The 27,400-nt window shown below is 38.8% G+C and overlaps 1 protein-coding gene across 3 annotated transcripts in view; it reads left to right on the top strand.

Moving 5' to 3' along the window:
* The first annotated feature begins 5,420 nt into the window (after nt 1-5,420).
* The window catches only part of LOC129089387 (guanine nucleotide-binding protein G(olf) subunit alpha), a 45,647-nt gene continuing 23,667 nt past the window's right edge, over nt 5,421-27,400 (top strand). For 2 of the 3 annotated variants that reach the window (XM_054596809.1, XM_054596808.1), the window contains exons 1-5: nt 18,072-18,229; nt 18,576-18,648; nt 19,446-19,500; nt 19,680-19,799; nt 26,772-26,869. In XM_054596809.1, coding sequence (XP_054452784.1) covers nt 18,091-18,229; nt 18,576-18,648; nt 19,446-19,500; nt 19,680-19,799; nt 26,772-26,869 — 485 coding nt within the window. In that variant the 5' untranslated portion in view covers nt 18,072-18,090. Of the gene's footprint in view, nt 6,123-18,071; nt 18,230-18,575; nt 18,649-19,445; nt 19,501-19,679; nt 19,800-26,771; nt 26,870-27,400 lie in introns of those variants that run through there. The other variant, XM_054596807.1, reaches the window with a different exon arrangement.

Below are 27,400 nucleotides of genomic sequence, written 5' to 3'. Positions count from 1 at the left end.
CGGGAATATGGGGTACCTGGTTCGTTACTACGAGCCATTCGGTCCTTGTATGACCAAAGTGAGAGCTGTGTCCGGATACTCGGCACAAAGTCGAGCTTGTTCCCAGTGCGTGTTGGCCTCCACCAGGGCTGCCCATTGTCACCAATCCTGTTTGTGATTTTCATGGACAGGATTTCAAGGCGCAGCCGGGGGGAGGAGAGTTTCCGGTTTGGGGACCTCAGAATCACATCCCTGCTTTTTGCAGATGATGTGATTCTGTAGGATTCTTCAGAACGTGACCTTCAGCACGCACTGGGGCGGTTCACAGCCGAGTGTGAAGCGGTCGGGATGAGAGTCAGTACCTCCAAGTGTGAGGCCATGGTTCTCTTCCGGAAAATGGTGGATTGCACCCTCTGGGTTGGGAGTGAGTCACTGCCCCAAGCGAGGGAGTTCAAGTATCTCAGGATCTTATTCACGAGTGAGGGTAAAATGGAGCGGGAGATGGACAGGCGGTTCGGTGCAGCGTCAGCAGTGATGCGGGCGTTGTACCGGACCGTTTTGGTGAAGAAGGAGCTGAGCCGTAAGTCAAAGCTCTCGATTTACCAGTCCATCTACGTTCCAACCCTCACCTATGGTCATGAGCTTTGGGTAGTGACCGAAAGAAGATCGCGAATACAAGCGGCCGAAATGAGCTTCCTTCGTAGGGTGGCTGGGCTCAGCCTTAGAGATAGGGTGAGGAGCTCAGACATCCGGAGGGAGCTCGGAGTAGAGCCGCTGCTCCTTCGCGTCGAAAGGGGCCAGCTGAGGTGGCTCGGGCATCTGATCAGGATGCCTCCTGGACGCCTCCCTTTAGAGGTTTTCCAGGCACGTCCAACTGGTAAGAGGCCCCGGGGTAGACCCAGAACACGCTGGAGAGATTATATATCTCGTCTGGCCTGGGAACGCCTCGGGGTTCCCCAGGAGGAGCTGGAAAGTGTTGCTGGGGAGAAGGACGTCTGGAGGACCCTCCTTAGCTTGCTGCCCCCGCGAAATGGATGGATGGATGGATGGATTACTCATGCATTAATAAAAAAACTGGAGCTCAATGTGGAGCTCATTTTTAACTATTTTATATTAGACTGCAACTATTGATAATTTTTTTATGATTCATCTGCTCATTATTATTTTGATTAATCAATCAGTATTGATTGAAACTGTATAGGATTCAACTTTATAATCATTAAGGAAGTTTAACTTTGTGGTCAAATCCATCAAATTTCATTCAATACTTGATTTAAAAAAAAAATCCCTAAAACTGTTTTATTCCTCCCCAGGCAGCTCCACCTCTCTGGCTGCAGGGCTCCTGTTGGCTGCAGTTGGTGCTTACCTGGCATCTCAAAATCCCAGGAATGTCTGGCTTTCACTTAAATAAATAAATAGATTTTTGTTTATATCACACTTTAAAATACAATGATATTTTTAAGGTGCTTTACAGTGTGAAACAATCAATCACAATAATCAATTATAATAATAAAACGCTAAAATCAGAAATAAAATAGAATAATATAAAAAAGAATTACAATAAAAAATAATTCTTCTCATAATGGAATAAAAGAATATATATTAAAACTGAACAATTACCCAATGACATGCAATCTAAACAACATAAAACCAAGACCTTAGGGGAAGGCAGAGAGGAACAGGTGAGTCTTAAGATTTGATTTAAAAGCAGCAAGGGAGTCTAAGGCCCTAATCTTCACCGCTTGCTCACTGGGATTCAGGGATCTGCTCCTCCCCCCATCATATTCTGGGAAATTATGATAAAGGAGAAGGAAAGTGCGTTTATAAAAACTTGGAAAGCGAAGTCAAGCTGCATTTCTTGTGCTCATAGTGCTTATGCACAAATGCTAATCCAGACAATACTTGGAGCAGAATGTTCCTAATCTCATTTTCAGGGAACATTTTATCTTCCCTGTCAGCGCAAAAAGTGGTAAAAAGAGAGAGGGGATTAGAGATGATGACTCCATCTGACCCAAATAATTGCAGAATTGTACCAGAAAAAGAATAGATTTTGCTGTTGGATTTGTTCTTACCTTTCTTTCATGAGCTGATAGAGGTTTTCTTTCATATACTCAAAGACAAAGTAGAGGGAGTTGTTTTCTCTAAAGACTTCCCTTAGTTTCACCACATTGGCGTGTTTCAGCTTCCTCAGTGACTGACAACAGAAAGTATTTAGGAGACACACAATAGAGTCACTAAGAATCAGCTCATTATGTAAATTCATAACCTTAAATAATTCAATTCAGCTTTTGAAGTTTGGTCTGAAGCTTTTCCACTCATCTCCAAAAAGCATGTTTTTCAATTTTTTTATTTGAAGGATCAATTGCTCAGGATTGAACAAAAGTTATGTGTCTCTGGCTGACTCCTGTTTTTATATTTATGTAGTAATTGAGTTTTATTTAAAAACGTGTTGGAGAACGTTCTATAAAAGTCACTGTATAATACTTAGACTGATAATTCTGAGAGCTCTCTTTATGGGGACTAAGGGACTAAGGGTGACTAAAATGTTGCATCACTGTTGTTCCCATTATAACATTAGTAGATCTTAATGTAACAAAGTCATATTTAAAAGTACATCATTGAAATGTTTTGCATGTCATGTGTGCTTTCACTTCTTTCCCTGTCATCAGCAGTATCACCTTGGCCTATAACCTTACATTTACAAACAGTGCCTGAAGCAGTCTCGTGAAACATTAATTATTAATTTCTTGCCAAAGATCTTAAACAGCTCCTCGTTGAAACATGGTCTACAGGCAATTAAGGATATAACACTATAAAGTAGTAATACTACTGATAATGTAATAACAGTAAAAGTGTCTGGGCGACTGTCAGTTTAGGTATTATACAGTGACTTTTATACTACGTTTTCTTATTTTCTCTACAAATGCCTACACATGACGCATACCATGCCAACACATTTGACACAAAATGTTTCTTTTTTCAATTGAGGATGCAGCATGTTTGAGTCGAGAGCCGTGAATCACTTTGCTGCAGTCCCTCAGGGTTTAATTAGCTTAATGCTTTGAGATAAAACAACACAGTTTGTCCCTAAGGCATGATTACTGGAGCCACACTCACCTCTTAATAGCCACCAGCTCCTCAGTGTCATTGCTCTTTGCCAGGAGCACGCTGCCATATGTGCCTTCCCCCAGCTGCTTCAGCGTGGTGTAGCGGTTCATCTTCCACAGACAGCCCTGCCTCTCCCTCACCGAGGAGCCTTGACAGTCCCACACAGTCCAACAGTTGGTCATCGTAAGCACAGTTACATCCCTTCACAGGTCTATGGCCCCCTACGTTGCTCTACCCTGCCGCTACTGTGAGGCCACTTTTTTACGTTAAAGTATGGCGAGTCAGTCTGGGCCCAAAGTTGAGTGTTTTTTAACTCTCCACACCCAAAACGTGGTTCCTGTGGAACCCCTATTTGACTTCCATTATCAAGATGGATAAAGTTTTATTGGTTGGTGATTTTAATCTGCATGTCAATGATACCACAAATTGTGTGGCCACTGAATTTCTCAGTATTACAGAATCGTTTAATTTCAAGCAACATGTTTCCGGCGCCACTCACAGTGGTGGTCATAGCTTGGACCTTGTGTTCTCTCTGGGTCTTAATATTAATCATATCTGTTGTGAGGACCTACTGATCAGCGATCATACATTTATTTCTCTGATCTCTCTGTAAATGCTGAGCAGTTCTGTCTTAAACGAACATTGCGTTCTCGCTGTATTACTCAGAAAACAACCGAGCAGTTTTCAGTGCACTTTGACTTTGATATTAACAGGAATTTTAATGATGTAGAATTTTAATGCAGTCTTTTTAATGAGCATTGCACCACTTTGCCGGACAAAGTGGCACCTTTTAAGGATAGGACGAGGGCTGTCAACAACACTACTCCGTAGATGACAGACTGGTTATGGAAAACAACTGGGCTAGAAGTGCATCGCACATACCTCAAGGATCTCAGAGTTTCTTTTAATACTATAGTAAAGGAAGCTAGAACGGCTTACTTCGCTAATTTAATCTTTTCCAAGAAAAATCCAAAGGTATTCTTTGACACAATTAATAGAATTGTTTCACCGTCTGTCTCTATAATACCATGCTTTTCTAATGATGACTGTAACAAGTTTCTTACATTTTTTATTGATAAGGTAATGGCAATTAGGTCCAGTATTCAGCCTGGGACTGGCTCAAGAAACTCTTGCTCCTCTTATTCCCCTACTGTTCTGGAGTCTTTTATCACACAACCTCTATGGTGTTTGAGGGCCAGTCATCAATCCAGTCTTGTATTTGCGTTATAGTGGAAATTAGCATCTTCATGTATTTACTTTAAAACTACACAAGGATTATTTGACCACCGTGAATGTGGTTGCAGGATTAGGATTATTCAAAAGTATGAATTAACCTGAGATATTATGCTGTATTATGTTACGAGTGCTCCATCTAGTGGTTCATTTCAACCCCGCATCTGATGGTGACTGGCCGCTATAAACCAGGTAAATCCACCTTTTTTCCTGTCACAGAGGACCCCAATCTGTTAATACTTTACTACAGTGGCCATCCACCTAAAAACAGCCACATTGTGTTGTTGCACAAACAGTCACAGTGTAGCTAAGGAAACTGCTGTTGGGTGACCAATAAAACTAACTACATGTTCTTAAATCTCAAATGCTATTGTATTGTTAGTTTTACTGCATTTGGACTGCAAAATAAAAATATCCTGAATTTCGGACATCAACCCAAGGACCCTCGAAATGTCCCTAGATCCCAATTTGAAGACCGAATATTTTGGTCATCTGAAAAATGACACTCGAATTATTGCAATTGAAAGAAAAGAAAACGTCATGTTGACAAAAAAATAATAATCTAAATGCTGATATAAAGAAATGGTACTGAGGATTTGTGTAAATGAGTCCCTATAATATATCTCAGTGTTGGGAAACACAACAATGCCTCAATTATTGTAATTATCTTGTGTGAATTAACTCAAAAACTGTATTAGAAGTTCATTTATTATTTTGATTCTTTTCCATTTCCGAATCTATTCCATTTTATCGGACAAATGTAATTATGTAAAGAAAAGAGCATTTGTGTGTCATTAATGTGATAATAATCTGTTTAATTCACTATCTACAGTAGGTTGTCTTTAGGCATATGCAGGCATGAAATGTGAGGAATGAAAATCATGACCAGCATTCTCGAAATGGCCATACTGTAGTAACATGACGTGCCGTGCATTGCACCTAACAACTGTGCAGCCAGATTGTTGACTGTCTGCGCAGCGGATAGTAGCGTTTTTTTTTCCAAGGTTGTGCTTTTGGTTACTTACGGTAAGATGGACCCGCAGTGTCCACTAAAGGATCAGGTGATCCACTAACTACGAAGCGAAGGCTGGCTGGGGAAAATGCAAAATGACATATAGCAAATGTCGGAGCATTATTCATTCACATTTTCGGCTCAATTTCGGACTTAAATCGCACCGCTGGAGCTCCAATGTGACGATGGCTCGTTAGGGCTGGCGGCGCAACTGCTATTTTTTTGGATATTTTAATTTATGAGAAATCACATTCACAGACAAATATTGGTTTCAACATGGGGCTGTGCTACAGTTTGCGTCCCCGGCTCTTCGGGGACCTGAGCGGCTCTATCTCCAACGCCACCTCGGACTCGGATCAGCCCCCGGACGCCGCGGTGCCGACCCGCGCTGTGGGAGCTCGCCAGGAGGACACCGGGGGATGCGGGGAGACTTCTGCGCTACGCGGCGGTCCGGCTCGCCCCGGGGACCCCGCTAGGCTACCGGCCGGGGAGCACCGCCGCGGAGACACCGGCACCGACGGTGTGCTCATACAGAACGGAGGCGGCGGAGGTGGAGGTGGAGGCGGCGGTGGAGGTGGTGGAGGTAGCGGCAAGGGGACAGGGAAGGACCGCGGCCGACGCTTACAGCTGCTGCAAAAGACCAGCACCCAAAAGCAGAAAAACTGGGACAAATTGCTGGTGGAGGAGAAGGAGGCCGAGAAGGAGGCGAAGAAAGTCAGTAAGAACATTGACAGGACACTGAAGGAGCTCAAACGGGAGTACAAACAGACGCATCGGCTGCTGCTGCTCGGTAAGGTCGAGTCCCCTCTGTGTTGTTGTTGTTGGACTAGGAAGCCGTTTTATTATTAGAAACCTAAAACCTACCGGCCTTTCCAGAAATTATGTCACTGCTCTGGTGAGGCCTATTGCCACATCTGTTGGCTTAGCTGGGAGAAAACTACCCCCTGCGGCTGTCAATGACAAAAGATGAGGATGGACCCACTGGGCCTGCTGTCCTCTTACTGGGGATATTTGGGGTCATAAAAAGGGGAAAAAGTCAATTAAACACAATATAGGCCTACAAACTGGACAACTTCACACAGGTTTACAGTTGCAATTTAGCTTGTGGCTATTGAGTCACATTTAATTTGAAATTTAGTACATTACAGTTCAGTAAAGTACAGTGTAGTAGTATTTGGTACTAAAGTATTGAGTACAGGACTACAGTACAGAACAGTATAGTACAGTATATTGGTTTGTAGTGTGGTTTAGTGTTCTAGAGAGTATAATTTTGTTGAATTTAGTGTACAGACCACTTAACTTTTGTCCATCAGGCCATGATTTCTCTTGAAATTAGCATTATAAAGTGCACCGTTCGAGTTTATCTGTCCTGGACTTCTCAATAAAGTTTTTTAAATAAATCAACAAAACACTGTAGTTGAGTATAGTGCAGGGTAGTGACCTTTACTATGGTATAGTAGAGCGTTGAATAGTGTAATTTAGGATACAGTTTAGTTGATGTTAGTATACAAAGATAGAGAGAGAGAAAGCATAGCACCTAATATGTAATACAGCACAGACAAGTAGAGTAAAGTGTTGTAGATTTGATTATAGTGGCCTTTTGTGTGGAGTGACATCTATCCAGGGACAACAGATGAGAACTATCACTTTACTTACACATTTATCATAGTGGCCTGTAGTAAACTATAGTAGAATGATGTATAGGGTAATATATAGTACAGTTTAGCTGGCTTTAGTGTACATGATGTACTATGTTTGTTCTGAATATGATAGAGTACAATACAGTGGCCTGTGGTGTGACATCTGTCTAAGGACTACAGATAGAACATAAGCTTTTGAATAACTTTGTCACATTTATAGTAAGGTTTTTCAATAAGTCAATATAGCAGAATGGTGTATGGTATTATAAAGCTTAGTTTAATAGATCTTAGACTTTATTTGAGAAAGATGGGACAGTGCAAACTAATAAATACACATGGTATAAAAAAATGCCAGAAGTAACCAAAAGGCTTTTTTCTATCGAGGTGTTACAAAAGGCTTCCTAAAATACATCAAAAGAGAAACAAAAAACAGGGCATGCAGTTTAAAAGGCTTCCTAAAATACATCAAAAGAGAAACCAAAACAGGGCATGCAGTTTAAAAGACTCCCTAAAATACATCACAGCATTAATCATCTGTTGTTTTTTAATTGGTTTACTGGAAGATCTATCCATTTTTAGTTGTCTGATCTGAACGGGAATTATATTCCACTCTGTTGCACCTCAGACAGACGGCTGAAGGTATAGTGCAATATCGTCTTATGAGACCACGTAGTATAGTGTAGTAAAGTATAGTAAGGTATATAGTATAGCATCAAAAACCAGATATCACAAAATGTTTGATTTAATACCTCTATATCAATAGATATGATCACTTCACTGTAATGCAGCCTTTAAAACAAGGAAAAAGATCACACTTTTTTATTACTAAGATATCTAATCTCATATCATAATATCAATTTAATACCAATACTATTGCCCAGCCCTAGGTACAGTATAGTATAGTACAGTATAGTGTAGTACAGTACAGTACAGTTTAGTACAGTACAGTACAGTTTAGTATAGTATAGTATAGTATAGTATAGTATAGTACAGTGCAGTAGTGCAGTATAGCATAGCATAGCATAGCATAGCAAAGCATAGTATAGTATAGTATCGTATCATATAGTATAGTACAGTATAGTGCAGTATAGTATAGTACAGTATAGTATAGTGCAGTGCAGTATAGCAAAGCATAGTATGGTATAGTATCGTATCATATAGTTTAGTATAGTATAGTACAGTATAGTGCAGTATAGTATAGTACAGTGCAGTATAGTCAAGTGTAGTGGCCAGTGCTATTGGGTAAAATAGTGTAGTATATTCTTAATTCATCTTAAATTGTTCTCTCAGTAGAATAGCATTGATTGTAGAGCAGTGAACTGCATTTTGTAATATAGTGTGTCAAGTCTGATCTGTTCAGTTCAACAGATGACAAACAGCCTTTTGACTTACTGTTTTACAATATCAGTAAGGTATTTTTACAAATACATGTACAGTATAGAAGTTTATAGTGTAGTATAGTGAACTATAGTACAGTAGGGTGGAGTATTGTACAGTATAGTGTAATATAGATCGTTGTTTAGCAGACTATAGAGTAAAAGTGTCGGTGTCCATGTTCGCTCACTCCTTTCTTTAGTTGTTGTTAAATGAGTTTCAGTGCTGAAAAGATGAACTGATCCATAAAGTATAACACATTGATTCCAATTTTGATCATCAATTTGTTGAAGATATCAAACATTTGCTGATTACAGCTTTAAATATGCTAATACATTTTTGTACAAATATATATATATTTTGCTGTTATATAGTCATACTGCCATAAATATTCAAAGCTAAGGCATCAGTTACAGGCTCTGACAACTTTTAATGTTGGTATGATATTATTTTGGGGCATTAAGGTGAGGTGATTCTAATTAAATAAAACATGAACTGATTGATTATGTCATAATAAAGGTGTCCTAGTTGAAGCCCTTATCTGTTTCCAAATAAACTGCAGGGCTTGTATCAGTATTAGGTCATTTATTTGATTACCTCACTGGAATCCTGTGATCGATAGTTTATGTAATTTTTCAAGAGACTTTCCAAATACCAGTCAGCAGCATCCCAGAAAATTCAATTAGCTTCTAGATGGTTGTCCTGTTGTTTACCAAGAAATAGATTGTAGGCTGTGTTTTTGTACCACACATACCGTCTATGTATTGTACATGTAGGCTAACTCAGTGCTTTAGTTTTCATAACGATCAATGCTTCACTTTCAAAAGAGAGAGTCTTGATCAGAAACAGGAGTTTAAAATGTCACCACAGCTACCTGGATGAGAAAACAAGGTTTAACACGTTTACAATGAAAACAGAACTCATCCACTTTCAGTTTTGATTCACACACACACACACACACACACACACACACACACACACACACACACACACACACACACACACACACACACACACTTAACGCCATATTGCATGTATTTGCTTTACTTGAACAGTGTAATGCTTCGTTACTCAGTATAATAAATGGCTACCAGTTTAATTTCCTCAGTAAACAGCTCCCACTAATTACACACAGGAAGAGCTGGCTCATCCTAATGAAGTCACATAGGGAAGTGTCTTACATTCCTTCCATGAGCCACTGTTGAAAGCTATACAGTGAGCGTGACCTTTGTTACTGTGTCATCTCAGCCTGTCATTATGGTTTCGGTGGCTTTCTTCACCACCAGAAGTCATTTTATTTAGTATCTGTCATGGTGCACACAGAGGGCCTCAGCCACCAGCCACAGGCCTCTTCTGGTTTTTCCTTAAGAGGCATTTCAGGGACTTTATACCCTCCAGGTCTCCAGTAGGACTCTTGTTGCATGCCAGAGGACTGAGGTGGTTTGTGTTCCTCTGAAAGTGGACACCTTTCAAATAGTGTTGCATTTCAAGGCAACGTATGCTAGCTAATCTGAGTCACTTTATCTGTTTGTATTTGCTGCAGGTATTTGGTTGAATAATGATAGCCACAAGGAGCTAATGTTTATCCTCTGCCGGCTGCCATGTTCAGCTTGTGCTGGAGCCCAAATCCACACGCTTGATTCATATTTATTCGTTACTTACATTTTCTGATGTTTGACCATATTGAATCACATTTTTTCCGCAGTATGACATCGTTCAGCTCTCAAATTCTGGGTAGTTTTTTTTTATAAATTACCTGTTTAAAATGATGACATTATGATCATAAATGTCTGACTGAAGGTTTGGTTTTCATATGCAGGAAGGTTAATGTTCAGAAATGACACAAAAGTATTTCTTGATGCTCTGAAATATACACAATTAGATAAAGGTGTAGTCTTTTATTGGATATGAAAGGTAATTTTAATTTATGACTGACAGGACTGAATCATAATTAGGTGCAGTAAACCTGCTGAATTGAAGCTTTTATAAATCAAAGTTCAAAGTAAAGTGACTGATTTATTTTGTAAGTTATGATGTGGCAGTACAACAAACAGTACATGACTCTGACAGTGTTTTTTTTCATTTATGAAGCTGAAACAACCAGACGACTAAGCTATTAGTCTATCTGTAGGATATTGATTAGTCAGTAAATTCTTTGATAATCAGGTAATAGTTCAAGTCCTATTATAGCAAATTTGTCAAACTGTCACTGGTTTCAGCTTCTCAAATTTACATATATTTGCTTTTGGGGAAAATTTGAGGGGTATTTCTCACTATTTTCTGTCATTTTTTAGACAAAAGAACCAATCGATTACTCAATTTAATGATAGATAGTAAAAAAAGGAAATATAATTTTTTTCTAATGCTTTTAATGCAATACAATCATTAATCAGGACTGTATGAAATGTATTTATGTACATCACAAAATATTAACATGTATTGCAATTATTATTTTTCTATTGGATACACCTACTAATACAAACAGAGAGAGAGATCAAGAAAGAAAAGAAAGAAATCCTACGTCGTACATCCCCAAAAGGTTTCCTACCGTGTCCCAGTGGCTGTCCAGGCTCCTTTACATTTTTTTAAGAAGGCCTCTGAATATTAAATGGATGATGGCAGTCCAACCACCCATTAAAGCAAAACAAGATGGTTTATGTTAATCAAAATAAGGCAGAGTTGTGATGTGACCGCCGGAGTTCAATACCCTTCAAATACAACTTTGTGAGTTTGTGTTTTAGACATGTGAAGTCAAGTACATGATACATTTGGGTCATGAACGGTATCACCAGTTGTCCACATAATTTACACTCTTGTGAAACAATGTTCTATAAGAAAGGCACCATTATTTTCAAAACCGCTAATAAAAAAGTATGACCAGAGGACAATTCAGAAAATCTGAGTTCCTTTTAATAGAACTCTTTATACTTCAGTACGGGAATACCGCGATGGGAACTGGAGGACAAGCTCAGATCATTTCTTGGAAAGGAAGTCACTTTATTGTTAGGTCTCTCGGTTCACATTCTGTACAGGCCTGTGATAATATCTGTTACAGCTTTCTTAGATGTCCTTAACTGGCCGTTTCATATCTCAGCCTTATCGCCCTTCATGAGCCTTAACAACAGGCTGCAATCAGTGTAGTACTCAAGAGAAGCGGTGACTGAACTGAGGCAGGCTGGCCAACCAAAAGCCTGTTGGAAGTCAATTATTTGTCTGTTTAATTTTGTGTGTGTGTGTGTGTGTGTGTGTGTGTGTGTGTGTGTGTGTGTGTGTGTGTGTGTGTGTGTGTGTGTGTGTGTGTGTGTGTGTGTGTGTGTGTGTGTGTGTGTGTGTGTGTGTGAAGTCATATTTTGGGAAAACTGGCTCAGTGGAACGTATAGGCCCAGTTGGCCCTCCCCTTTAAATACCAGTAGAGTCAGGTGAACTTTGCTTCAAATGGGTTTTATCATTGACCATTGCTGAACTTTGCTACTAACTGAGTTTCCAGTTAATGTAATGACCAACAGGTCATAATGGATTGTGAATTATTGTCATGTTTATGATACTGATAGCCGATGTATCAGCTGAATCATAGTGAACCATACCACAGCAGGAGGACATTGGACTGTGACTGTTCTCCAGGTTTGGCATAGTGTATCATTTAGACTTTATCAAGAGCCTCTGTGCCTTATGAGAGTGCTATAAAGTTCTTTCCAGCATCGTAAAAAAAAAAAAAAGAAATGACTCAGGGAGGCTAATTTTAGCTGGATATCATTTGGATGTATGCCTCGTCTTTACAGTACAAGCTTCAATTGCATTCAGGGCTAGTGATGAGTGTGGAAGATTTATAGGAAGAAAATAACAATTTTAAGTGTAAGATATTGTTATATATATTGTAACAGTTAATCGGCAGGTGTAATCTTTACTCAGCCAGAATATATTTTAATGTATTATTTAAGTACAATAATTTTGCAAAGACTCTAAAAATAATCTGTGCATTGTTGAGTTGATCATTGATAAGCAGCTATTTTTTAAGGGCCTCTGTGGTTGCCTTTTTGCTGTACGGTCAACTTTCAGTCTGAAAAAATAGTAATAACATCTTTGTCAGACTTTGAAAACAGAATTGACTTGGAATAGAGTATTTTTAGATTGTTGTACCAGTACGATTACTTTAGGAAAGGATCTGAAAACTTCCTCCAACACTGCACATGCACACATACTGACATTAATTAGGAAAAATAACTGCTACTATTACTCACAAATATCGTAATGATGGTTTAAAGCTCCCCTCCAGACATGTTGGAAGACATATGCTTTGAATAATGTTTTATATCTGTTATGGTTTTCCCCCAAAATATGTGAAATGACCTTATTAATAATGTGTATAATTACTTCCTTTTGATTGAAGAATTCTGAATTAACAAATATGCGGATTTTGTTCATACGAAAAGTCTAACTAATGGACACAAGATGTCCTCTACTTCACTGAAACTTCAATTATCAGTGCATGTGAGCTGAAAGTTTCCACATTGCATTTGTGTTAGTTTCATACTGAAACAGGATTGGCATCCAGACTGGTTGTAATGTTGCTAAATCATGCTCAAACTTCCACATTTTAAGTGGACACGGATTAACTTTTCCCCTCTTCAGCAGATGAATTTGAAATCAGATAAACCTTAACAAGCCTTAACAAACACACACACACACACACACACACACACACACACACACACACACACACACACACACACACACACACACACACACACACACACACACAACATAAATATCAGACAGTACTTCCTAAAAAGGAAGATAATTTATGCAACAAAGCCTGCTTGCGTATTATTCAAAGGGAGCAGAATGCGATGCTGCCTCTAACCACTAGAGAGTGATGTGGGCCACTCACTTGTTTTGACCTTGCTTTCTGAGGGTGGGGAGACAGGATTTTTTTTTTTTTTTTTTTATCATTTTTGATGAGGGTGTGGAGGGGGGCTGGTGGTTGTACTATTTTCACACTACTACAGGTGAAGTAAGTGTTCCAGTTATGATTTGCATGCCTCACAACATTGTTGCGTTCATTTCACTACATGAAACTAGTATTTGCATTGTGTTTGCGTAATGGAGACAATAACAGCACACTCCTTCCTACATGGTACACAAATAATCATTCATGGAAGCCTCATGAGTGATCTATGAGGATTTCTGATATAAGCGTGAAGTACAGTAAATTTACAATATAATTCCTGACCTGAATTCAACAGTGCAGTATTGTACTTTAGCCTAGCATTAGCTCAATGTTAAGGCCGGCCTACCAACTTTTACCAGTGGCTCTAATAAAACAGACTTTCAAGTCAATTCATTCTCCAGCTCACACATATTGACATTCATAATGGCAATAAATCTGCTTTTGTTACCTACAAATAACACAATGCTTGTGTACATGTAGAGTGCATTTGTTGGTTAATGTGAAGTCAAACTTGTACAAACCCATACATCATGATGGCCCAGTTTAGAGAAACAGAGTAAGCTTAACATAAATGTCAGACAATGCTGATAACATTGACACTGCCAGAGAATAGAATAGTTTTTTTTGGAGCAGAAACTTTAACATACATTGTTGTAAATGACAGAAGTAATTTTTCAATACAAATAACAGACACATTCTCAGATGAAGGGTCCCAGGGTAAAACCCTTTGTCTTGTCTCAAGCTGGTCTTTAGTTTAACCTTGATGTATTTCACAGTCTTTGGCAGGTAAACAGTTATGCAAAATGTTGGCATGAGATGTTTCGGCACTAAGCAATTATTTCTTATATCAGCAGCATTGTGACAAGAAAATGATATTAATTGTTTAACCAAGAAAACGTCAAGATTGATAGTTGTTAGGTATTACAATAATACTTTTTTAATGAGTTTTTGGTGAGATAATCAAACTGAATGTAATTTTTATGTCTTATAATGTTACTACAATTTTACAGAATATTATATACTGTACATAGTTTATGGTTTTGTTATGGTATTATGGTATTATATTTTATGTTTTGAGGGGACATTAGCTTTATGCTTTGGCCAGTGCATGTAGCTGGCCTGCACAGTTTAGTGGGGCTCTTACATCTTGCTCAAGGGTACATAAGCAGCTGAGAGATTGAATCCCTTTTTGTTATGACCAGCAGTCCGACAGATTATTCATCCACACGTATTTTTTTGAATAGTTTTTCGAGGCTTGAAAAGGCAGATTAATGCTGGATTCACAAGAAAAATGGCAAATATTAGTGGAAATTCTGAAAAATACTTATTTTTAATTTATTTTTTAATCTTGTTAATTAGTTTGTGACTTTCTAAGTTTATTTAATGACCCTTGTGGAGACATCCCAACCCCCATGTTTATAATAGCTGGTCTATAGGATAGTCTAATAGTTGTCAAAGATGCCTAAAATAGAGATGTATAGGTTAAAGACCCCTGAGTAGATTTTTGTTAATTTACTGTCTGCAGTGGGGGAAAGAAGATCCTTTACTTAAGTAAAAGTCGCAATACAATAATGTAAAAATACTCCACAATACTACAAAATGTACTTAAAGTATCAAAAGTTAAAGTATTCATGCACTAGAGTGACCAAGGTCAGTTATATTAATGTATATTATTGGATGACTTTGACGCATAAACATGTAAGAAGCAATTCACTGATGTAGCTGATCAAAGTGGAGCTGCTTTCAATTTTTTTAAATACTGTTGAGTGGTTTACAATTACAATGCATCATATTTAAAAACTGATCATGTTTTGTTCGCAAAATCTTAGTCTGCAAAGAAACTGTAGATGTCAAATAAATGTAGTAAGTTACAAGTGTAAACTAGCATAATATGAAAAGGCTCAAGTAAAGTCAAGTACCTCAAAATTGCACTGTGGTACAGTACATGAATCAATATTTGGCTACTTCTCACCACTGCTCTACTGTTCATTAAGAAATTGCAATTGTGACATGTTTAGTATAAATATACATAATGTACAAAATGACATTGCAAAGGAATAAATCACATTATAATAACATTAAAATAGTCCTCATGCTCTCGAGGGTCATTGTGGAAAGTAACTAAAATACCATACTTGAGTAACATAATGTGTGAATTGTACTGTACTTGAGAATTCTGATTTTATGCTACTTTATACTTCTACTCCATTACAGTTTAGAAGCCAATATTACATTTTTGTTTCACTACATTAATTTGATAGCTTTAGTTACCACTTACTTTGCAGACTCAGATTATTAATACAAAATATAAATCAACTAATACATTTTGATATATTATTATGAAGAATTAAGTAGTTTACGTTGGCACCGCCGTTAACTGCTGCAGTAATGATATAATATATATTTGTCTTAAATTGCGCTTTTCCACTTAATTACTTTTTTTACTTTTAGTACTTAAGGTACATAAAAAAATATAGTATTTTTTACACTGTGGCATTGCTACCTATTCTTAAATATGAGATCTGAGTTCTTCATCCACCACTGGGTACTTTTACCTAGGTAAAGGATCAGAATATATCCTCCACTATGTACTAGTAGTCATCATTCTCAAGGACTACCATGACGGCCTGTAATCAGTGATGGAAGATGTATTAAGATATTTTACTTAAGTAAAAGTAATAATAGCACAGTTAAGATATATTCTGTTACAATTAAAAGTCATGCATTCAGAATGTATTAATGTCATCAAAATAAACATACAGTTCAAAAAGTAAAAGTAATCATTATGCAGTTTAATGTATATGCTATTGGATTAATGTACACATCACTTTAATGTTGTAGCTGGTAAAGGTGGAGCTAATTTGGGCTACTTAATGTACTACTGGGTAGTTTAATCTAAAACAAAACATCAATATTTATTTGGTGAATATATTTTGTATTAATCTGAATCTACAAAGTAACTAATAGGCTGAAACTAAAGCTTTGAATAAATACAGTCAATTAAAAAGTACAATATTTCCTTATGAAGTGTAGTGAAGTTGAGGTAACATCAAATGGAATTAGTCAAGTAAAGTACAAGTACATCAAAATTGAACTTTCCACCACTGTAAAATACATTTAATAATACAGTACAAACCTCTGAATAGGGCCATTTTGCAAAATTAGCACTTTTACTTTTATATTCTCACTACATTTTTCTGATAATACATCTGTATTTTACTTGAGAGAAAGTAGTCCTCTTAAGGACTACAATGATGGGCCCCAGGCCTCTAATGTATAAAGTAAAAGTGACACAAATTGTACCCAAGTAGAGTGCTTGAGTAAATGCACTTAGTTACTTTCCACCACTGTATAATAATACAGTATAACATCTGAAAAGGGGTATGAGTACTTTTTAACTGTTTATACTTTCAGTTCATTTTATAAGTTGTACTTTTACTTTAAGTAAGGGAGCTGAATACTTCCTTACTTCCTCCACCACCCACAAGTAGTCCTAATTCGCTTCAGGACTACAATTATGGCCCCCAGGCCTCTAATGTATAAAGTAAAAGTGACACAAGTTGTACCTAAGTAAAGTGCTTGAATAAATGCACTTAGTTACTTTCCACCACCGTATAATAATACAGTATAACATCTGAAAGAGGGCATTTTATATGAGTACTTTTTAACTGTTTATACTTTCAGTTCATTTTATAAGTTGTACTTTTACTTTAAGTAAAGGTTCTGAATACTTCCTTACTTCCTCCACCACCCACAAGTAGTCCTAATTCGCTTAAGGACTACAATTATGGCCCCCAGGCCTGTAATGTGTAAACTACAGAGATAGGTGAAGCCCGGTGCACACACACACACACACACACAGACACTGTAGACGGGTTGCCAGTTTGGGTCAGGGCCACCTCACTGACTGGAAGCCAAGAAGGAGAAGAAGAAGAAGAAGAAGAAGAAGAAGAAGAAGAAGAAGAAGAAGAAGAAGAAGAAGAAGAAGAAGAAGAAGGAGAAGAAGAAGAAGAAGAAGAAGAGACCCAGCCCCTCTGTGAACCAGCACAGACACTCGTCCGGGTTTCCACCCCTTTTTTTTTTTTTTTTACACCGATTAGTTTGATAGCGATATAGCGACGGGACTTAATCGGGGGATGGCTCCTCTCCCTCCTTTTCCGCACAAGTTATAAAATGCTCTATCAGCTCGGGGTCGTTAACGTTACAGTTTAACGCAGGTTTGTTTTCCACCTCCACGGTGCTCGGTTACTTCCTGGTGCCACAGAGAGAGGCAGTGCTGAGTTAAAGAGACAGAAATACTGATAGAAATTCAGATAGAAAAAAAAAACACAAGAGAGAAGAGAGGGGTTGGAGACGCGATAGGAACAGTTGACTGGATTCCCGGGGATCGGAAGCCGTCTCTCTCCGGCTCATTTACATGTATTTTTGATATACATCGGCCGAACCGAGTCGTTGGTGTCCGTTGGTTTGAGAACGGACGGACGGTTGGATGACGGTTGGCTGCGGCTGAAGCGGACTCGCATCGGGGAACGTTTTCCTCCTCCGACGGAGAAGAAGCCTCGCAGAGATTTGTTTTTCCTTTTTTATTTTACGGTGCACTCATTTGCTGTGTTATTATTATTATTATTATTATTATTATTATTTTTTTATTTTTATATATATATTAAAAACCCACACAATCATCCCCCCCGGGTGTTTTTATTTTTTTATAATTTTTTTTTTTTTTTTTTTTTTTTTTTTTTTTTTTTTTTTTTTTTTTTTTACGATTCCACAAGGAAGGGTTAGGGCGACGGAAGATGGGTTGTTTGGGCAACAGCAAGACTGAAGATCAACGCATCGACGAAAAGGCACAACGAGAGGCGAATAAAAAGATAGAAAAACAGTTGCAAAAGGAAAGACAAGCGTACAAAGCCACACACAGGCTGTTATTGCTGGGTAAGGCTGGTTTTTACACTGTGATGGCTGTCTGAGCGCTGCCCCGTAATCCCCTCTCGTTCACCGAACACGTAGCCCCATTTGACAGCGCTTTGCAATGATATGTCATGGGGGTGGATGTTGATGGAAGCACACACACACACACACACACACACACACACACACACACACACACACACACACACACACACACACACACAATTAACCGGCTTTTTATTTCTAAAAAAAAAAAAACATGCCCGGGTCTCGCCGCCCTGCTCGGCCCTGTGCGTGTTTCTTTCGCTGGTGTTTTAATGTGTGTTTTTTTTTTTTTTTTTTCTGTTTTTTTTTTTTTTTTTTTCCGAAGGTGCGGGAGAGTCCGGAAAAAGCACCATTGTGAAGCAGATGAAGATCCTACACGTCAACGGCTTCAACGCGGAGTGAGTGCTGCTCAATACGTGTAATACACGGCTACACTAATGCTTATTCTGTTGGCTTCCCTCCTAATGAATAACACTGTCGAGGCCAGAGTATATAGCCTGTGAATGGATTTTCCCCAGGCACTGCAGCGCCTGTTGGGCCCAGTATCCCATGCAAAGCAGCTATATCTCCCCCTCTCTCTCTCTCTCTCTCTCTCTCTCTCTCCTTCTCCTCTCCCTTTTTCCTCCTTTTTCGTGTACATGTACAGTTATCATACATATGTGAGGATTTCAGTGTCACAGAGATGCCAAATAATTCCCCATTTCCTGTTTCATGTGAGAGGGTGAAAGGTTGTGATCGACACAGGCCTATTGATGATTTGTTTTGCTGCAAGGCCTTGCATGGCATTGATTTCACCAGTGGTCTATTTTAAACAGGCCCAGTACATGTCAAGAGTCCTGTAACTGTATGAAAAAATCCACCGTATGTGTATGTGGAGGCTGGATTTTTTTTTTTGTGAATAGGAGGCATAATCTTGCATTTTTTTTAGATACAAAAAATGAGGAAACTCCTGACTACAACCCGTCATATCACTTTACTTTTGTATTTAACTGAACTCCTTCCTGCTTTCCACTGCTACCTGGTACATACGCTCAGCCTAGACACCTGTACTGTACGTTTTGTATTAAGAATACTGTCCAACTTGGCTGTAACCCCTATTTTACTCATAACCACCTTGATTATAATTCATTTGTGGTCTGCCGTGGTTGATGTTTTCGTAACTACTGCCCCACACATCTATTCTGTCCTCATGCAGAGAAAAGAAACAGAAGATCCAAGATATTCGGAAAAACGTGAAGGATGCCATAGTGGTGAGTTTCATCTGTATCGCCTCCTAAATGTGCTCAATAGGACGTTGTTACACCCACTGCAATCCCATTTTACAGATTATTATAATACAGGTTCACGATTAGATTATATTCCTGTATTCATCCTGTTTAATGCTTGTTTTTTGTTGTTGTTTTTTTCTCCCACAACTTCTGCTTTGTAGACTATAGTGTCTGCGATGAGCACTTTAATACCTCCGGTCCCGCTAGCCAACCCAGAGGACCAATTCAGAATCGAATACATCAAAAGCATAGCACCTCTCTCCGACTTTGACTACTCGCAGGTAAGACGTTCGTAAAGTATGTGTGCTGATGTGAATATGTTTGAGAGAGACTGGGATAGTACATGCCTTTTTGGTCTTTCTAATATGCAATTGTGTTTGTGTGGGTGTTGGATGTTATGTGATGAGAGCATTTGCTGTTTTCTATGGCCAATAATGTAGATCTTGCTGATATAGCTCAGGGATGTCAGATGTTATTCCACAGCAGAACTAATGTTGCCTTTCTTCTTTAATTTACTACTTTTTATGATGTGGTGGGGGTCTAAGCTAAGGGCATTGCTTTTTTCCCCCCCTTGGGAGTTATAAAGTTATGAATGGAAATGTCAGCTAACTTATATAAGATCAACAGTTACTAGGTTCAGGTCAAAGGTTTGATTCCCATTCGTAGCTGGAGCAGATGTTCTGTATGTGGATTTAAATGCAAATTAGAGCCCATGGTATTCTTTTCAGTGCCTGATCAGCCATTTGATAGCGTGAGATCATGTGTTGGAAATGTAGATAATGTTTTACATAATTTTGAAAGTGTTCCTTGTTTCACACCGTCTGTGCAGTTTAGCAAAACGGGAACGACACAGCTGTAGATAAACACTTGGGTTCTGAATCACTTTTTCCCCCTATACAGTTAAGGTTTTTATGGGAACCAAATGAAAGTATGAACATGCTATTGTGTATTAATCAAGTACAGGGATAGTCTCCTTTTAGTGTATAGATCTAAAGAGCAATGTATTGTGTATTGATGCCAAAGTTTCCCAAGTTCCAGCTTCTCTGCTGTGCGATTTGCTGCAAATCTTTGTGTTTTTTTTGGTAGGACAAAACAAGACATTTGAAGTCTTGAGAAATTTTGATTTTGACATTAATTCAAAGTAAAAATAATTATTAGTTGCAGTCAAGTGTCTTTCACCTTTGGGAAAATATTTATAATAATAAGTTTGCAGTTCACCTTATAAAAAAAGATATGGAGAACTGAATTTCTCTTGTGTTTTTATCTCTTAACCACAATATGGCATATGACTTTCCCAACAAGGCGTCAAAAGCTAACTAATATTCAGGCCTTATGGTCAGAGTTTTTTTTTTGTTTTGGTTTCTCTCAGGTCTTATCCATACCATCACCTAACTGCTTTGAGTGAGGTTTCCCAGCTTCCCTCTCCACAACTTTATTTAACTCTACATCACAAGAATATCCATTAAAGGGATTAGGGCGTTAATTTCCTGATAGGGCCCACAGTGAGAGTGTTAACAGGGCAGCAGTAGTCTGTGCTGCTGTGGTGTTGTGTTGTGTGAGGGCCGGGGCCATTGGGAGTGCCGGCGTTGAGTTCCCAGGCCCGGCCAGGGAACAACATGGCTCTGTTTGGAGTGTCTGTGCTTGTCATCAGTCTCAGGCTTCACTTGTGCCGTCAGTGTCACCACTACATTGTCACTTAGTGCCACCAGGCATGATATCCAATACAGCAGTGCAGGAACACAGCCAATCAGTAACCTGTGGCTTTCACCTGTTGGCGCCTGTTTGCGAAATGTGGAAGTATGTTTTACCTGGAAACTTTTGGAGAGATGATGTCATGGTGAACCAAGTTCATGAATCTTAAAAAGGAAATTTTCTCTCGATAAACGTCATGATCAGTGGACTTTGTGATAAGTTATTGCTCTGGACAGGAAGTAGAAGTAAACAATAATCTTTGACTTCCTACATTTCCCTGAATGACTTGCTGTATATTTATAGCTGGAGAGGCTGATGGTGCTAGCTTGGCTTGTACCATTTTGAAAGTGTATTATCAGGGCTGCAACAAAAGATTATTTTTATTATCAGCTAATCTGCCAAATGTTTTCTCAATTCAGTTGTTTTTTCTGTAACATGACAGAACATTCCAAACCATTTCCATGACAGACCCCAAGGTGTTATCTTCAAGAGTCCAGAACTTTCTCAATTGACTTATAAATTATTTATCTTATCGTATTGGCGCTAATTTTCTCATTACAGTGATCACGCCCAAGATGACCTTGTCATGTGATGTACCTTTACTGAGACGATATGAAAGTCTTAACACATCACTAAAATGCCTAACTGCATAGTGGTGACCATGGAGATGAGTCATTAAATTTGCTTTTATTAGCTGCCACTCTTTGAGAAAAAAAAAAAAAAAAAAATCCCCGCCTGTTTGAATCTTTTTCTGCTAGGAACATTTACTGAAACCGATTTAATCAAACCGTCTCTGTACTTTGGAGAAAGAAAAGTAAAGTTCTTTAGGCACTCTGAGATAGATCAAGCCTTCATTTACTATTATCATAGGATATTATAGGTAAAAATCTTAGAACAACTTTATTTTTTTTTAAATCTCTGCTGTTTTCTCTACCGTCTTTCATGAAGGCTGTACTCACCCTTATGTTTTGTTTAAAGTTGTTGGTTTTTGAACTAGCGATTGAAATAATAGTGTTCCTTATCAAATTATATAAGTTTATGGGGCATTATAATTTGAAGTGATAGCATGGCTAGTTATTTCCAGTTGAACAAAGTTTTGGCGTGCTGTGTTTGGTTGGTCAAATAGAAAGGCGACAAGCAACAGAACTATGGCCGCATTGCATCATGGTCTTTTGAAGGAACTGTTGGTGGAGACGTTGTTGTCTCTTCTACGTGACTAAGGGATGGATTTCTCTTCTGTATGGTTCTTGTACGTCAGCGTAAAATCATGCCATTTATTGTTGAGGTTTTTTTGCTGTCAAACTAGTGTGAAATATCTGTATGTAAAGTCACATGACCTATGTGTACGATACAGAAAGGAATATTAAGAACACATGCCTCCAACACAACAAAACCGTTCTGAAAGTTTTGGCTACAGTATTTCCCCTTGCCCTATTATGTAAATCGCCATGCTTAGTTTTGCTGGCCTGTACTCTTTATCATCAAAGCATCCTTTTTTTTTTTGTAAAACCTTTTCCCTGCAGTAGTTTGGGATAACAGTAGGCCCATGGAAAAGAAAGCAGCGACACAAACGGTCGTCTATGCAAATGGAAACAAATGCCACTGTGGTAGCAATGCTAGCTACCCGACAGTGTCCGTCGAATGAAGTGGAACAAATTCAAATGAGCGCCTGTTTTTACACCATGGAGCTTTCTCTTCATCAGACATGGTCAAGCCCACATGATGTAATCATGTCTATTTGATGCTAAAAGAAGCAGGTCACTGTAACTATTGAGTAGCATTTGAGACCTGGCAAAGTTATTTCTATACTGTCTCAACAAAAGGACAAGCATTAAGTCCACAAAAGATCTTTGTGTTTTTGGTGTTTTTTCTTCTTTGTGTGAATTAAAGTCAGTTGTGGAAGGAGAGCTTCGTATTATGTTCAACCCCACCCTTTTGTTGAACTGATCTATTTTTGTGTAGTGTGCAGAATTACTGTACCGATGATAATACAGCGTGTCTATTAAACTTGTGCACATCGGCAACTGTCAGTGAGCGTGTTGCCTGATGTCAGTTTACAGGCCACGCCAAAATTATGACTTCTAATAAGGAAAAGTGACCTGCTTTCTGCTAATTTTGTTCTTCAAAACAGCCAAGAAGGGCACCACCACCTTTTATAGCGTTCCCTTGTTGTGAGCGCGTCTTGGTGATTTCCTTATGATGAACAGCTTCAGTCCTGGAAGTTTGTTTTTCCTTAAATTGATTACGTGAGGATCCCAGATGTAGGGCAAAGGGTGGCACAAAGGGTTGGTCTGTTTTTTTTGGTATGAAAGATGAACAATTGCTACGTCGCTGCTTTGCTTTTGCTCTCCTTTTTTTTCCTTTTTTTTTTTAAGCTAAATTGGTCTGTACTCATTCTTTTTGTTTTCTAACTACGGCAACCATTGAAAGTCAGGTCTCTCTGTGCTGGGTGACTATCTAACACAGGTATTCTATTCAAATCCTATAAATGTGGTTACTGATAACTGAGGAGCTCGCTGGTTGTCGGGCTGGCTATGTATGGAGGGATTTGTGGCTGTACATTCTGCCCTAAGACCAAAGGTCTGTTCAAAACTTTACCCAAAGGAATATGTAGCCATTTGCTCCAACGACTACTTTGTTTTGCTAAGTCAAATCAGATTTGGGCCATTTTGTTCCCTGTGTCAGACTGACCTATATGATTCAAGAGAAATATTACATCACACGCGTAACTTGATTAACATTGAAACTAAGGCTGAACTGAGAATTGGTCCGAGCAGAGCCACCACAGAATCAGTATCTCATGTCTGGTGATGGAGGGGGAGGAGGGGGGGGGAGCGGAGCGGAGGTGGACTGGGAAGAGTTAAAAAAGCTTGTGTTGAAGCAAATTCCCTCCTGGTCTCTTTCTGTGTTATCAGTTCTTCTGTAGGGCACTGCAGCACACACTGCATTTATTCAAAGGCCCAGTGTCACACGCCTCTGTGGAAAAGAGCCCTGAGGACCATACTCTGCTCTCCCCCCCCACCCTCTCTGCCCCTTCCACCCTCTACCCCTCGTCCTCCCTCCATCCAGTCCCAACGCTTGCTAGCTTTGTCGGGCCCTTCTTTGGGTTTTTAAGTTCCTCGATGTCCGCTGATGTAAAAAAAAAATATATATATTTGTTGAGACCTGCAGAACCAATAGCAGAAGAATGTTATCAGGGCTGTTGAATCTTATTGAGGTGGGCGTTATAGTTTGACTGTAACAGAAGGGTAAAACAAATAAGGGCTAGAGAGCAAATGTGGCCTCATTTTCTTTTTTAATACTCTTTGGTTTAGCAGGTAAATGCAAAACTTATCCATGGTGGTAAAATAAAAAATGACGTACAATACTTTGGTAACATTTACGTAAACACACCTAACATGACAACATCCGGACCTGAAGTGTGAGCCTATATTCATCTGTAACAAAAAACATAAATCAATATTAACGTCTCTCTCTCTCTCTCTCTCTCTCTGTGTGAGACTTCAGTGGATCCTCCATGTTGAACTTAATCACCGGATCTGCCGAGAGGAGATCTCCCGGAGCATGTGATCATTTATCAGGCTCCTTCTCCCTCGCTCCCTCTGGTTCGGGGCTACTTTCACCCTCTCCCCGGTCAGAGCGCAGAGCCAGTGCTGAGTGCAGAGAGTCATGTGGTGGTTCCTGGCTAGAGGAGGAGCCCATCTGAAAGACATGTGCACAGGAGGCGACGAGGGATATTAGCCCAATCGTCTTTTGTTAAGGGCATACAGATAGTCCTGGGAAATGTCTCAAAGTCATTGATAAGATGAGCTCCCTTCATAAAGTTCTGACTGAGACATGTATAGTCATTCACAGGATCATTCCTATGTTTCCTATATGTTGGGAGATGTAATATATCTAAGTTATGGCCTCCAAGAGTACCACCTTTATTGCTTTAAGTTACAGTTCAGAGAAGAGAGCTTGTGAGCAAGTTGTGAGCTTAAATTCAGTTCTGTATCAAGGATGTGAATGAGATCTCAAGTCAGCGCCCTCTGCTACTACAAATAACTTATTTGTAATTTTTGGGAAAGATAAAATCAGTATTTTATGCTTTCAAGTTCAAATACTTTTTTCTAGAGTTGCCTACACTCGTGCTGTTATGGCATAATGCGAAGGATATTACTTTACGTTTGATGTGACTCTCTTTTCCTTAAAAAGACAATATGTGAGAAGCCTTTCAAATGAAGAAATAATGCCCAGCACTTTGAAGGGCATGCATGTGTCCATTTGTAACTGAGATACTTTTGTTTTTTGCAAGTGCTGTTTTTTTCTTGAGTAGATTTCAGAACAAATAATCCTACTTATACTATTAAAAAGATGTTAAAGGAACACTTAACCCTTATGGAAAATAGGCTTGTTTTCTTTCTTTAAGAGAGTTGGATGGAACATTCTTTATGTATATCAATGAATGTCTGTGCATTACGTACGTAGCTGGAGCTTGTATCTTGTTTTTTTAATCAGAACACAAAACAACAAAAACATTTTTTAAATGTGGTTTGTATATCCACCAGCATGCTTGTGCAGCATCTCTGGCTGTAGAGCAGGTTGCTAGATTGGGTTTGTGAGAGCAGGTTTTCCTATAATTCCCTTTTACACGCTCGATGGTCCAGTACCAAACCTGGCAACCTTATTTTGACATCAAGACTCTGGGAAGTTGTGCACAGTCACTGTGCCCGGCTCTGTTGGTAGTCAGGCTAGCTGTTTCCTCTGGCTTCAAGTCTGTATGCTAAGCTAGGCTAATCACATCCTTACTCCAGCTCCATTTATTTTGTAGGGACATTACAATTCTATTGAAAACAAATAAGAATGTTTCCCATAAAAAGAGCTCTGCCTGTAAAACATGGTACAAATACTTGTTGGATAAGATAGTCTACTATTGTCTTTGCCCCTACTGATGAATGGCAGTCGTTGGAACCCAGTGCTTTTACTAAACCGCACGGTGACCAACAGTAGAGGACAGTGGTTGTTGTGGGCAGATGTTTGTACATATGTATTCATTGTGTGTTACTTTAAGTGTGGTACATGGTGTGGATGACAAACTGTATGACCTAGTTCTCTTTGGATATATAGAAAATGGGTAATTTCATATTCGGTGTGTTTTGTTTATTTTAGCTATCCAGTTTAAGTTACATTTTCAAAGTACAAGTTCAGATTTACCAAATGTCTGCAGCTTCTGAACTCATGGTTTACTTGCCTATTAATACTAACCTTCATCTTCTAATGAACGAATGCAAAAAATCTGCAAAGTTGACATAGTTTGGCCTTTATGTGTAGGTCAAAATTAAGTAAACTTTCTTTAATGTTATGAATGAATCTTTCTTTATAATTAATAGTCCATTCGTAAAGTAGCTTTAGGTGGGTTTACCCTGATTAGTGTGCCTCAAAACTGTCAATGTGAATGAATTCAAAGCCCTTGACCTTTCTATGATGACATTGTACTCTTTCAAGTCTTTTTGTTTTCTAATATATATTATTGTCTCTTGTCTGTTTCTTAAATTTTCTTTTTTTTTTTTCTTCTTCAGGAGTTCTTTGATCACGCGAAGAAGCTGTGGGACGACGAAGGAGTGAAGGCATGCTATGAGAGGTCCAATGAGTACCAGCTCATCGACTGTGCACAATAGTGAGTCCAAACATTTAAAGACATTTTGTGGTGTGATCTTTGGATACTTGCAGGCTTACAAAAGATTGTTCATGACTACATACGTTATGTAATACGTTATTTGTGCAGTTATAGTGTAGGGTGATCAAGATAAGTGAGCTTATGAATAGCCGGTAAACTTTAGTCACATCCCTGCTCTGTACGTCTTCTTTGTGTCATGTTTGATGTGAACGCTCTGCGGTGTGTGTGTGCTGGTGCCATGTCATATATGAAAATGGCTGAGATATGTTTACTCTGGGCGTGGCAAGGCAAGCAGCAGTTTTATTCATCCTTTGGAAAATTGTACATTTGTCTCCTCATGTCAGTGTGTATGACTTCTCACCATGGCAATATGCAAAGCCTGGTCTGGCCTGTATTAAAATGCCTTATTCACCAGAATTGTATTGATGCAACATGTGTCTGTAAACACATAGAAGACTAAAATTCATTGTCGCTAAGGCTGGACAAAAGCTATGTGGGTCATGATTTGATTTTGGCTACAATCTCTATAGC

The sequence above is a fragment of the Anoplopoma fimbria genome, chromosome 3 (assembly GCF_027596085.1).
Source record: "Anoplopoma fimbria isolate UVic2021 breed Golden Eagle Sablefish chromosome 3, Afim_UVic_2022, whole genome shotgun sequence".
NCBI lineage: Eukaryota > Metazoa > Chordata > Actinopteri > Perciformes > Anoplopomatidae > Anoplopoma > Anoplopoma fimbria.
Note: the sequence above shows the minus strand (reverse complement) of the source record. Positions and strands in the feature narration are given on the sequence as shown.